Source organism: Tetrahymena thermophila (genome assembly GCF_000189635.1).
Source record: "Tetrahymena thermophila SB210 genomic scaffold scf_8254610, whole genome shotgun sequence".
Taxonomy (NCBI): Eukaryota; Ciliophora; class Oligohymenophorea; order Hymenostomatida; family Tetrahymenidae; genus Tetrahymena; species Tetrahymena thermophila.
Window position 1 is genome coordinate 281,811 of NW_002476380.1, and position 14,269 is coordinate 296,079.

Genomic DNA, 14,269 nt, shown 5'->3' on the forward strand with positions numbered 1-14,269 from the left:
AAAAAATGTTTAAAATAAAACCTATTAACTAATAAAGCAATTTTAAGAATATATTTACTAATAAAAAATTTATTCTCTTTTTATTTTCAGATAATAATAATGTAAAATGAACAAACCCTTAGATTAATTATGATATAAATTTAAATACCATAACATATTTAAAAAGTTTTTTAGAATTTAAAAAATTTTTAAGACAAAAATTCATTTATTTTAAGAATATAGTTTTTATAAAAATAATAAAGAAAGGGGAAAAAAATTAATATGTGTTAGAATATTTATTGATCTAATTATTAGTGGATCGAAAGATAAATTATAAAGATTCAAAAAAAATATAATAAAAAAGTCTTACTAATATTTTTTAAAAATGTAAAAAAATACTCTGCAAGATTTATCAAGGTCTTTAATAAATGATAATATTTTTATCTCGGAAAAGATAAATACAAATAATAATAACTCCAATATCTAATATTACAGTGGTTATAACCAAGAAAAAGGCGATGAAATATGCATTAAGCAATTATTTGAGATAACTATTATGGAAAATAGAGAATTGAAAGTTTAATTTGAAAAAGAATAGAAATAGTTTGAAAAAGATTTGCCATGCTTTTTATAAAAAAACTATGAATATATGGAATCAAATAACGAAGAATATTACTTGATATCCAGTCCACTTTTTGAGACTATTAAGTAATAAGTACCTATGTTAGAGAGAGCAGCAAAAGGAATTTTTCTTTAATTAATAGAAGCTTTTTTTGAGCTGCATTCTATGAACTTTAATCATTATGCGTAATTAATTATTTCTTTCTAAATTATATTTTTAAAAATGAGGCTATTAATTTTACTTGTATACAAATTCTATTATTAATGGATTTATTTTTTATAAAAATAGAATATGCTTGGAGAATATAGGATATAATAACAACAATAGCAAGATTTAACTTCAAAGATTTGGCTTTGAGTCGCATTATATTTTTAGAGATCAGCCCTATTAAGAAGAAAATATGTTCCTATCACCTTAATATGCAAACTAAATATATAAAAATTAAAGGTATAGTTCATAATCTTAAGATATGTTTAATCTTGGAGCTATTATGCAAGCTATTCTATTAGGTATTCCTAAAAATGAGCGACTCAATCTAAAACTATCAGATCAGCTAAAAGAGCTACTTGAAAGTATGACACATCCTATTGAAGAAAATAGAATGAAATGGGAAAATTTATTAGATCATGCTTATTTTTAATTGGGATAATCTTAGCCTTATGAAATAAATAGAATTCAAGGCAATTACAATCAAAAAGATATAAAAGATTTCTATCTTCAAAAATAATTGAATGTATCTGATAGCTATTAAAGGATTTATCCATCTCAACCAAATATCTAATAGAATCAAAATAGATTTGAATAATAGAACCATTCTCCTGTAGGTATCTTATAAAGCGAAGATGTTTAAACAGTAGACTTTCTAACAGACAGATCTTAAGCCGAAATATCTTTTATAAGTATTGCTAATTAGGTTATGGATGAGCATTTCTAGTAATAACCTTTTTCTATTTAATAAATTAAAACTAAGAAAAAGAACGATGAGAGCTTGGAGGCTAAAAAATAATAGAGATTATCTTTTCAGTTGAAGTAAGGACAAATGATTAATGAATACTTGTCCCTACATTAAAATATTAATTAGAATGTTCAAAATTGTGATATCAATAACAGTGAGGGTATTATGATTTTCTAATAAGGTATTTTTGATGTATAAGCTTAAAATATTTAACAAAAATAATTAGATAATACTCAATAAATTTAGGGGTTTAAACTGCCTCTTAATAATAATCTTTAAGAAAATAATTAAATTAATAAACAAAATGTTAGAAATAATTTTAAAACTGAGTAGCAGTATGATTTTAGATAAAATGAAATAAATGATTTGAAAAATCAAGATAAAATAAGTGAAGGTGAAAGCTTTAAGACTTAAAGTTAATAAACACTTTTTAATTTTTCAAATAAAAAGCTTATTCCATATAAAAATCCAACAGCAGATAATCTAGAAAATAATAAAGTCATAACAAACAATTCAAAAAATGCAGGAGAGTAAAATTAAAGATTCAATACGTATTAAAATAATAATAGTAATAAAGATAGTAATAATTTTTTTTAAATTAGAGAAAATTTTATTTAAGAACGATAAAATTAATAATCCCCCATTAATAATAATATAAACTCAGTAGAATGTAAATAATTAGAAAATCCCTATTAGATTAATGTAAATAATAATCTAAACACGTAAGATATTAATAACAATAAAAAAGAACCAATTGTTGAAGATATTTAAAATAAATTAAATTCAAATAATCAATTATAGTAACCAGAAAGTATAAATAAAAGCCTAGGAAATAAAAAAATAGTAAATAGCATTTCAGCCTCAAACTAAGAGAATGAAATTAGTATTTCTGAATCTAGACAGGAGTATGAAAAGAATTAAAAACTGATGAATTAATTAACTGAGTATTTTATGAGAGAAAGAAATAAATACTCTTTGATTTTAGAAACTTGTTTGCTCATTTATTAGCAGCCAAAGGAATTTTTTACTAAAAAAAATTGCTTTGAGAATTTAATAAACTATGCATAGCTACTTAACTCTTTAAGATTAAATTATGATCTACTTTCTTAATTGATAGATCTCAAATTCTAGCAAAATGAATTTACCCCAAAGTTACTAGGCCTTTATAAATCAACCGTTTAATATTAGAATATATATAAACTGCTTTTCGATGATGCCGTTCTTATTGAAACTTGGTTTTTAGCTGCTGTTTTTGATCTTAATGATTTTAAAACTCTTTAAATGAATTCAAGATTGGTAGTTTCACGTTTTTATTTGGAAATATGTAGTAATTTATTTCAGTTTGTGTCAAAAGAGTCAGTCTAGATTTTAACACAAATATTTGAGGCTCAGCAACCAGCGAATTAAATTGGAGAAATAAATTAAAAATGGTATTAAATATTTAATTTCTTTTTTTAATTTACTTCTAAAATTAATTTTTCATAATAAATAATAATAAACATATTTTAAAATATTTTTATACACTCTTATAAATAAATAGGAAATTAAGTAAAACAAACATAGAAAAAATCAATAATTTAAGAAAAAGTTTAACATTTAACTTTGATTAAAATATTGCAATATAACTATTAGATTTACAAATTTTGCATATTAAAACTGGACTTGAATAAAAGAACAGTAATATTTCTCTCTATGATGTTACTTCTTATAAAATTTTGTATTTCTTACTCTACATCAAAAAGCATTTTAATACTTAGTATGTCCCTTAAAGAATAAAATTAGTGAATGTAGAATAGAATGGTGATTTTGATTATGGAAAATTTTTTGACAAGATTAATGCTATGACAGACTATGTTGAGATTAAAAAGCTTATTTCTGAAGCAGTTAAGGAGTAAGATTAAAAATGAAAAAAAAATGTATATTTAAATTGTTTTACTATTAATACAATTTTATATTTTTCGTAAATCAATCTACAATAAAATTGTATATTATTAAATGTTGTTTAGTAAGCAAATTAAAAAATTTTTTAATCATATTTTTAAAATTTAAATTATTGAAAATTATTATGAATAAATTAAAAAAATAATTTCTTTAAATTTTTTGAAATAGTCTCAGATTTATAAAAGAAATAATAATAATTCATGATGAAAGGAGAAAAATTATATAATATTATTAGAAATGATGTTATTTATACTTTTATTCTTAATTTTGAGTGGCTCTTAGCAAATATGTGTTTGTAAACTTTTAAAATAACCAAAAGTTAAATATAACTATTGGAATTTGATGGGCAAACATAGTCAAGCGAAAGAGCAAAAAGCTGGCTAAAAAAAGATGAAGTATTTTAAACAAAACAAAAGAAAGAAAGAAAGAAAAAAATTAATCAATAAATAAATAAAGTGTCATCGAAAATACAAATGCATGTCAACTTAAAGAAATGGTGCATAGATTCTCAGCAATAAGCAGATATAATAATATTATAAAAATATTGAATTATATTACTCCCAAATTAATAAATGACTCATTTCAATTCAGATTTATCATTCATTGATTCGCAAACATTGAATGAATGCAAACAAAAAAACTAATTAAAATAACTAAGAATGATTTTTTTTCTTACTAATAATCGCAATAGATAACAAAAAAAGAAAAAATTATTTAGTATATTTAATTGAAAAATATCTATAAATATTGAGTATTAAAATTTTAGAAAATGAAGAAATTTACAAACTCTTTACTATTATTAATTTTACTCCTAAGCTTTGAGGTGACTAGATAAGATTGTGCATTTACAGTTGATCCAGATGGTAAGCCTCAAGTTGCTAAAGATAAGGATGCAAAGCCACAAATTCATAAATATTCTGCACCATTTATTTGTGATAAAATATACACAGGTGCTACCTGTTGCAATGATTACTAAGTATATTCATTTTCATTATTTATTTTGATTAATATAAAATGATTCTTTACTAAAAACTTTTTTTATCTAAAATATTTTAGAATAACTAAATGGCTTCTAACTTCTTACAGGTAACATATTTTATTTACATATATATTTTATGAATTGTCATTCCAAATAATTATTCTTCATTCTTAATATTTCTAAATAAATATTTAAAAGATTGATGCTACTTTTGGTTCAATTGGTAATGGATGTGATAACTGTGCATCTAACTTAAAGAGATTCTGGTGTACTTATACATGTGACCCAAATTAATCTGATTTCGTTGTGATTGGACCCAAACCTATTGTTGTTCCTAATCCTATTGATGAAGGTGCAACTACTCTCACAGTTCAAGATGTTAGTATCCTCGTTGATTCATAAACAGTATGCGATGTATGGTCAAGCTGGTAAAAAAATGAATATTTAAATAATAATTTGCTTAGCAAAAAGATAAAAATTTTAATTTTGCCATTTATTTTAAATTAAAACGAGATATACATTTTTAACAAATTGGTAATTAGTTCTAATAGCAATCCAATAAATAAATAAATTAATGACGTAGCTTATATCATTTTGAAAAAATAGAAAAAATGAACAAATCTAACCATTTTATGTTACAAACAAAGAAACAATTTCCTCAATTTATTAGTTGTATCCTTTTTCATTAGATTGTATTAATTGTTCTTTATTTAATTAGTAACTTGACTCCTTATGCCACTTAAGTCTCAGCTATGAAAACCCCAGCTGGTTTCTTGTCTTTCTAGGGAGCTAACGCCGTTACTTAAGCTGCACAATCAATCAGAGTTAACTATACCAGTGATGCTTCTAAGAACCCTTTAACTCTTCACAATATAACTAAATGTAATGCTCCTCAACCAAAAGTAAACAAAGACCCTGCTAAAGCTTAACCATGGTATCCTGATGCTTGGGGTTTCAATATTTCTTAAAATTGCTCTTGTAATAACTGCGCTGATGCTTGCACATTAGCTGTATTCACTCCTTTACCAGTTATGCAAGTAAATAATTTTTATTTTTTAACCAATATTTTATGAGCAAATAAAAATAAAAGGGTTTTGATTACTTAGTAGTTGGATTATTTTACGGCTTTTTACTTGTTTTCACTATTGGTTGCTGGTTCTTTAGAAGAAGAAGATAAATGAAGAAAGATTAAGAAAGTTAACAACAATTAGAATAATAAGAGCAATAAGAATAATAATATGAACCTTTACATGCAGAAGGTGCCTAAGAAAATCAATAAAATGAGTGAATAAGTGAGTGACAGAAAAAGCAACAATAAAAGTGAACTTTGAAATTCATATTTAGAATGCTATTTACATAAATGATAGGTAGATAATAAAACATTTTAACAAATTATAATCAATAACGATTAATCTAGCAAAATTATTATAAACGTTATTTATATAAATTCTAGTGTAATAATTTTTAAATACATAAATAAATGTAAAACTTCAAAGCAGCAAATAAATCTAAATTATTTATTTCTTCTGAATTGTTTATTTTAAAGAATGAAATCACTTCAGTTTTATTTGTTATCATTTTTTTTTTCATTTTTAAATTAATTTTTTTTCTGATTTTAATAGAAATAGTTTTAAAAAATAATTTAATCTAAAATTTAAAGATAAAAAATTCATCAAAATTAATTAAAAAATAAAAAATATTTCAAAGTGAATAATGGAAATACAAAAATTTTTAAAAATAAACATAAAATTAAAAATTAATGAAAAAAAAATAAAATAAAATTGAGTGACTGATAAATTTCAACTTTTTTCCTCCAACCCCCCCATTAAATTTTTTATGATTAAATTAGTTTTATTACTGTCAAAGTCGAACATAAAAATAAATACAAGATAAAATAATTTATTTAATAATGATCATATCAAATCATATCTTTATGACTAAAATATCTCTTAAATTTTCTGATGTTCCATATAATGTAAAGAGTTTTTTTGAATCTCTTTAAGAGCTCAATTCGAAAATATAAGAAAATGAGGCATACATTGTGAAGGATTTTGGAGCTTAAATTTACGAATAAGAGGTTGTCAAACTTGAAACACCTTTTCCAAAGTATGGGATAGTATTGTAAACTTCATAGATCTTTTTTAATGTTTAGTTATGAGTAAATTTAATTTTCCCATTTATTTCTAAGTTCCCAGAATCAGATGTTGTACCAAATCCTTCAAATTGATCGCCATTAAATTATATTTAGCCCTGCAGCTCAAACAATTAATTAGTATCTCTCTTGATTGTAAATCCAACAAAATTTTGAAGTTAATTTGACTAAATTATGCCATTTATTAATGAAATTTCATTTTAGTTACTATTGATATCATAATAACAATAAGCAGAAGCATCATCTGCTAATATTTTTTAATTATAAAGTAATGATGTAAATAGAAGAGAAGGTTGGTCAAATATTTAATCCTCTTATTCTTATAGCTATGCGATTTCTGAAGCCAAAAGAACTTTTAATTTCTTTTCCTCTGAAAATTTACATTTATTTAAAAAATTTGAGATGCTATGAAATACTCTAAATTTAGAAAGCTCTCCTTTCTCCAAACTTATAAAGCTAAATAATGCATCAAATGCATCATACCTTATGTTTTCTTCTTCCATCAATGCAAGCTAAGAAAGGCAATACACACCTTTGATGTAGCTATCCTTCAGAAAATTCATTAACTTACAATAAATTTAAAAATTTTTGTGCATATTTAAAGCCACAAGTGAAAATATTTCATTTACTAATTTAAGACCCTTTATCATATCAGACCTTGCAAAAACAACAGAAGGACAATTTTAATTACGATAATGTTTAAGAGTTTATTTGAAGACATTGAACTCCTTTATAAAATATTAAGCTAAGGTCATCCAATAAGTTCTTTAACTAATAAGGTTGGACTTCTACTTTTACAACTCTTTCGATTTTTAACTTTTCAAAACTACTTGATTTTACTTATTTATTAGATTTTAGCTCTAAATTTATAACATTTCTTATGCTTTTTATTCGAATAATTATTGATTATTTTCGTTTAGATCAACAAAAGGATGACCTAAAAGTTCTCTACAAATATTTTTCCAAACTTAGTCATTTCGAGATAAGTAATAAAACCTCTTGCACACTTTGCTCATTTTCAATAAAACAGAAACAAGATCTGAACTAACAAACTCAAGAATTTTTATTAAGATATGCTGATTTAAACAAAAAAATGATGACTTAGTCTTCAAATCTTAAATTCCCTTAATAATAAATAAAAACTATGTAATTAATTAGTTATTTAAATTAATTAAATTTTGATCAGAAACAATTTTTTTTTAAATTATACATTTTTTTCAAATTCACTTGGATCTTCAAGTTGATATTTCTTAGCTAGATATCTTCTTCTTTCTTCTTTTAACTGCTATTAGTGATCCCTTCTCTTTTCTTCAAATTCTTTCAGTCCTTACCCTAAATGTTCAAGTTTATTTTACACATCTATTACTTTGTTGTTATAACTCGTTAATTATTTATCAGTCTCTAAAAACCATTTAGGCAAATGACTTTATCTAGCTTGAGCTCTTTGCTTAATTTTTTCGAAATCAAAATCGAAATCATCATCTTCTTCTTCTTCCTGATTACTTGTATCTTCGCTCCCAACATTTTGCTTATCTATATTTTAGCTCTCTTACACTTCTTCTTATTTAACTTATTACTCTAGATTGATTTAAAGAAAATTCTAGTCATTTTATTTTACTCATAATATAAATGAATTCAAATAAAAGTATTAATTAAGAATAATACTTTAACTGGATTTATATTCTAGTTAATTGCTTTCATCCTTATTTAACATAATACCGAGAGGTTAAAGATTAACTTCTTTCGATTGAATTTAAAGCTACTAATAATTACTATCAACAATATCCATTTTAAATTATGTTTTATTTAAATTTTTTAAATATGATTTTTAAGAATTTAAAAACAATTAGAAATTAGTAGAATAAATAATGAATATGATTTGCTTGCGAGTTTAAAAATTATTAAGTAAATTAAAATATGGTAAATTTCTTTGAACCTTCTTAGAATAAAAATAAAAAAAAAAGTTGAAATTGTAAATCACAAATAAATTAAAAAACTATTTAATTATCTTAAATATTTAAAGAAAAACACATTTGTTTTAAAATTAAATATGTGAGTTATTTAAGGTTACATTTTTCAAAAAAAATGTTCTAAATAACAGCCAAAATAATTTTAATCAGTTTTAAATTTAATTTAAATTTATTAAAAAAGCAAGACAAATTAATCATTAATTGAACCAATCTATAATTTTTGTTGTATTAATTTTGTTTAAAATATTTTTTCTTCTATTTCTAAAGTATATTTTATTATTTAATTTATTTTTACAAAACATTTTTAATAATAATAATATTTTAAATTAATTTATCTAAGATGTGTCTAATTAAATATAAAATATATTCTAAAATAAATACCTTAGTTATTTAGATACTAAAAATATTAAATTTAAATAAAAAATTTATTATATTTATATTAGTCCGAAAAAAATTAAAAATGATAAAAAAGATAAAAATGAAAATTAAAAAATAAATAGGGCAATAATGAAAAAAAATGTATCTAAAACAATATTAAATATCTTTATCATAAATTATAAAATGCTAAAATTAATTGAAATTAGAATAAAATTAAATAGAAATTTAAATTTATTTGAAAATTCATATTTGCTTGTCTCTAGTTTCAAAAAAAAACAGTTTAATAGATATAATTATAGCAAAGCAATTCAAACACTTTTATTTTGAGCTAAAATAATTAAATCAATCACCAAATAAATAAATAATTGATATTAATAGTTTGTGTTAAATTATTTTCTCCAGTAACTTTAAAAATTAATTTCTATTTCTTGCTCGTTTGAAATAAATAATAGTCTAGACAGTTAATTTCTTTAAAATTTAATATTTTCTTAGCTATGGGTAAATAAAATACTTTCAAAAAATGACTTTCTAATTTATTTATTTTTTCATGAATGAATTAATGAATCCAATTTTTTTTTATATGCTATCTATCTATCCGCTTTTAATTATTTGTAATTTTGTTTGCTTGTCATTTAACTTTGTTTGCTAAGATAGGCTCTCATTATTTTCTTCTGATATTAATGAATCCGATTGTGAGATAGATTACTTTAAATTTATGCCTATCACACACTAAATTTTATGTAATTTAAATACAGAAGTTTAATTTTCTAAAAAAAATTCCTAAAAAAGCATTATTAGACACTAGCTTATCAGCTACAAAAAAAATCAAAAAACATTAACCTCTTAAACCAAACTAGTTAACGACATTACTAAAAAGCGTTCAACAATAAAAAATAAATTTAGAAATAGTTAAAATATACCCTTCACACTTAAGAAAGACATTATTAATTAGCCAATTAAAAAATATTATTATTAGTTTAAGATGAGCAATTTTTAAAAGAATAGTGGTAACAACAATTATATGAATGGATATGCAAACGGTAACGGCAACTGGAATAACTAGAGAAATAACTAAAACAACAAGATGGCCTCAAACTAACCAAATTACAATAAAAGTAAAAATTTAAAATATTTTTTCTTATTCATTTTAAAGCTTATGATAAACACAAAAACCACTATTAAAAATTTTGTCTGTCTCTTTTAAAAGTAACATCTATCTATCTTTTCATATCCCTGCCATATTTAGATAACAACTTTGAAAGTGTTTATTTAGAAAGCAAGTTTAGCAAAGGAATTTTGTTTTGCTTCAAATATAATGGACTAGTAGATACTAAAATTTTTATAATTTAAAATAGACATTAACATGAATAACATGGAGAACAAACCAGTGAAGAGCAACAATATAAGCTATAATCAAAACGGCAATACAAATTCTTATAACTAAAAAAATTAAGGGTATTAAAATTAAGGTAGATATAATGGCAATAACAACTCAAATGGTGGATCTTACTATTAAAATAGTAACTACAACAACAATAGAAACAACTACAGCTAGCAGCAATATTATAATAATTATAATAATATGTCATATTAAATGTGGTAACAACCTAATTAATTGGGTAATATGGGATACAATAATATGATGGGATACCCTAATTTAGGAACAGACGTCAATATGTAAATGTGGGACATCAATTAAATCTAGTAAGCTAACATTTTAGATTTGAATTAGCAAAACTTCCCTTCTCTCACAAACCAATTTCCTCCACCTGTTTATATCTCTGAAAATGGTGTTTAAACTTAAAGCGATGCTATCGATTCAATTCCTGATAGCTCAGAGTTAGAGAGGTAGTTAATTGAGGAATAAATGAAAATTTAGAATTCAAATAAAACAACTCCTTTAGCAGATTAAGCAAATTAAATTACAGATGTGAATATGCTTTTCTCCCAAATGAATATGCTATAAAATGGTATAGAAAATGGTTAAGATTAAGATAGCTAAGTTATGGTTAGAACAAAATAAGGAGTCTACCTTATTGACTACAATATGAAAGGTCCTTTAGAAGATTCATACAAAATATCAAAATGGAATAGCTATTCATTCTTTATTCAAGACGGTCACTACATTATTGTAATAATATTTTCCTTTTTTTTTCTTCTCTCTCTTAACTTTTAAGGAGTTTTACATCTCAAATTTTTCGTATGACTTACTTAGTTAGAAAAGTTTTCATAAGCTTAAAAAAATATAAAAAATTGATAATTGAACAAATTCTCAAAAATAAATAGCTGCAAATAAATATTTGATTTGATTTGAAAGATTCTGATTTCTTTGATTTATATTTTAATAATTTTAGTAATTTCTACATCTTCAGCAAAATTTATTTCTACTTATCAATACATATTTACTCTCAATTAATTTTTCATTTTTATTTATAAAATAACAGTGTGCTGACCCATAAAACATTGGAGTTTTTAGTACAACCAAGAAGAAATTATTAGATCATAAAACCTATAATGATATTTAGGATTTACTACTTTCACCTCTCTAAAAGTATTTAGTATGCATAGAAAAACCAGATAATAATAGTGATGACATTAAATTATAAATATTAGATGCATTAAGTCTCTAAAAGGTAAATAGATCAATAATTTTAAATAAATTAAAAATATTTTAATGAATTTTAATTTAAAAGCAGTTAATTTAAAGTTTAAAATATCCACCCACAATTTAAGGCTTATTTTTAATTTAAAATAATAATAGCACAAAGAGTTTGATTATAACTTTTTCTCAAAAAGTAGAATGAATCTTTACATGTTTGATAAAAATGAAGATTAAATTTTTATCAGAGAAAAGAAAGAAATTAAAATTTACAACACAATTAATTTTGAGCTTTCAACTATTGTCAATGCAGAAAACTTCATTTATCAATATTTGTCACCTTCTTAGGATAAACAATAATTACTTTTACTCACTCCTGAATTTAGTAAGGGATACGAAATGATACCTGCTCAATTAAAATTGTTTGAAATAAATGATTTAACAAACCCCATTTTAGATCAATCTATTTCTAAAAGCTAAGAAGTAGTTCCAGTTTGGTCGCCAAACGGTAAGCATTTACTCTTGTGGTGCTCAACCATTAAAGATGAAACTGGAAACACTTATTATGGATAGCATACGCTCTACAGATATAAAGTAATATTATTTATTTATTTGCTTAACTTAAATCATATATTAAACTTAATCGACTAAACTTAATTTTTTTTGATAAAATTATTTATATTAGCCTGAATCTCAATCCATAGAACCTCTTAACTTTTACAAAGGTGTAATTCATGACATTTAATGGTAACCTAGCAGTGAACATTTCGTTGTTATCGGTGGAGGTATGCCCTCTCATTCAGTGCTATTTACTAAGGTAAATTTATAATAATAAAATTTCATCTTTAAAATTAAGAAATTTCAGATCTAAATATTATAAAAAAATAATTTCAAAATTATTAATAAATTAATGAAATCCAAAGATATTTTTTTATTAATTAATTTATAAAATGTTAACTTTTGTATTTTTAATAATATTAGGAAGGTGTTCCTATATTTGAATTTGGAAGACACCATATTAATAAAGTAAAATGGAATCCTTATTCTAAACTACTTTTCTTAGGTGGATTTGGTAATCTGGGAGGAGATATAGAAGTTTGGAATGTTAAAGATTTGAAAAAAATAGGATAATTTAAGGTAATCAAACAAAATATTTTAATTTGAGTTATAAAAAAATTTATATAATAGGCACATTGCACTGTAAGCTCTGCATGGAGTTACGATGGCACGAAAATTCTTTGTGGTGTGCTATATCCTAAGCTAAGAGTTTAAAATAATTTTAAAGTTTTTAACGTTTATGGCGAGTAATGTAAATTTTCTGACTTTTCAAACACTGATTTGTACGAAGTTTGCTGGCATCCTTATCCTTTCCCTGAAGAGAGAGATTTAGGAGAAAAAAAATCATCACAAAGTAATTAATTAGAATCTGAAAACTCTGGCACTGAAAATAAGAATGGAGAGTAGGAAAAACCTAAAAAAGGAATTTTGACTAAAAGAGGTACAAAAGCTATTAGCAATATTTTAATGTCTTAAAAATAATAATTTTATAAATAAAAAGGTAATTTAAGTTCTATGCTAAATGAAGCTAAAATCTCTAATCACGGTGGAAAAAAATTATAGCCAAATGAAACATTTGAGAGAGAAGAAGATAAAGAGATGGAATAAGTTAAACTGTCAACGACTTAAAAGAAATTAGATCAAGGAATTATGTTTTCAAGAAATAAAAACAAACTAGAATAGTAAAAGTAGCTTACTGAAGAAGAGGAGAAGGCAATTGAAAAAGAAAAGAAAGCACAAAACAAATAGAGGAAACCCCTATAATTTAAATAAAAAGAATCAAATTTTAACAATTTTGAAGCTAACTAATAAAACTAATAGATTTAACAAAATTAAGAGGACCAAAATAGTGGAAAAGGATCTTCAGGAGGCAGAACCTCTCCAGAAATAGATGATTTCTTCAATGAAACAGATGAAGTCAATGATTAAGATAAACTAAAATTGCAAGCAATCATTTAAAAGAACGAATTTTGAGAATCTTTTTAATTCAATTTTTATTAAATTTTATTTATTATATATTTATTGAATAATTAAAAAAATAAATTAAAAGTGTTTTTATATTTAACAAGTTATCAAATTCATCTATTTAAATAAAAAAATTATCCAGAGTTAGTTATTTATTTATTAATTTCTATTTTCAATTTCAATTTTAAATAAAATTTAGCAAACATAAAACTTACAATAAAAAAATTAAAGTTTATTTATAAATCAAATGTGTGTTTTGTTTTGTTTTGTTTGTGTTGGTGAGTGTGTTTTTTTTATTTTTATTGGAATTCTTTATTTAAATATTTTTCATTAAAAATTATTGAAGTTTTCCTAAGATTTAAAATATTTAATATTAGTTAGCTCGGGTAGCTCAGTTGGTTAGAGCGTGGGTCTAATAAACCCAAGGTCGAGGGTTCAAGCCCCTCCCGGAGCATTTTTATTTATTTTCTAAGTGTACTTTTTTTTTTTGTTATGCAAAAATAGAGAAATTTGATATTGTTCTGCTTAAATATATCATTCAGCTCGGGTAGCTCAGTTGGTTAGAGCGTGGGTCTAATAAACCCAAGGTCGAGGGTTCAAGCCCCTCCCGGAGCATTTTTTTTAATTTTTTTAAAAGAATTGTTAAGATTTTACTTTTTATTGGAATAAACA

General features: G+C 23.3%; 4 protein-coding genes across 4 annotated transcripts; 3 read left to right on the top strand and 1 right to left on the bottom strand. All coding sequences in view use genetic code 6, as the record gives it.

The window, feature by feature from the left end:
• Positions 1 to 304: 304 nt before the first annotated feature.
• TTHERM_00336020 (kinase domain protein) lies at positions 305 to 3,463 on the top strand (the record flags this gene model as incomplete). Its single annotated transcript, XM_001017568.3, has 3 exons — positions 305 to 786; positions 890 to 2,986; positions 3,097 to 3,463. The coding sequence occupies exons 1-3, from the start codon at positions 365 to 367 to the stop codon at positions 3,461 to 3,463; spliced, it is 2,886 nt and encodes a 961-aa protein (XP_001017568.2). The 5' UTR covers positions 305 to 364.
• Positions 3,464 to 4,266: 803 nt separating this feature from the next.
• Positions 4,267 to 5,764, top strand: TTHERM_00336030 (transmembrane protein, putative; the record flags this gene model as incomplete). Its single annotated transcript, XM_001017569.3, has 5 exons — positions 4,267 to 4,473; positions 4,554 to 4,583; positions 4,675 to 4,904; positions 5,195 to 5,513; positions 5,567 to 5,764. The coding sequence occupies 5 exons, from the start codon at positions 4,267 to 4,269 to the stop codon at positions 5,762 to 5,764; spliced, it is 984 nt and encodes a 327-aa protein (XP_001017569.1).
• Positions 5,765 to 6,399: 635 nt separating this feature from the next.
• On the bottom strand, positions 6,400 to 8,417 carry TTHERM_000336040 (F-box-like protein; the record flags this gene model as incomplete). Its single annotated transcript, XM_012797978.1, has 3 exons — positions 6,400 to 7,752; positions 7,839 to 8,206; positions 8,294 to 8,417. 3 exons carry the CDS (start codon positions 8,415 to 8,417, stop codon positions 6,400 to 6,402), a joined length of 1,845 nt encoding a protein of 614 aa, XP_012653432.1.
• A 1,313-nt stretch (positions 8,418 to 9,730) lies between these two features.
• On the top strand, positions 9,731 to 13,606 carry TTHERM_00338030 (eukaryotic translation initiation factor eIF2A; the record flags this gene model as incomplete). The annotated part of the gene is made up of 8 exons (XM_001017571.2): positions 9,731 to 10,091; positions 10,332 to 11,107; positions 11,421 to 11,609; positions 11,738 to 12,169; positions 12,261 to 12,392; positions 12,557 to 12,712; positions 12,764 to 13,073; positions 13,134 to 13,606. The coding sequence occupies exons 1-8, from the start codon at positions 9,959 to 9,961 to the stop codon at positions 13,604 to 13,606; spliced, it is 2,601 nt and encodes an 866-aa protein (XP_001017571.2). The 5' UTR covers positions 9,731 to 9,958.
• Positions 13,607 to 14,269: the final 663 nt, after the last annotated feature.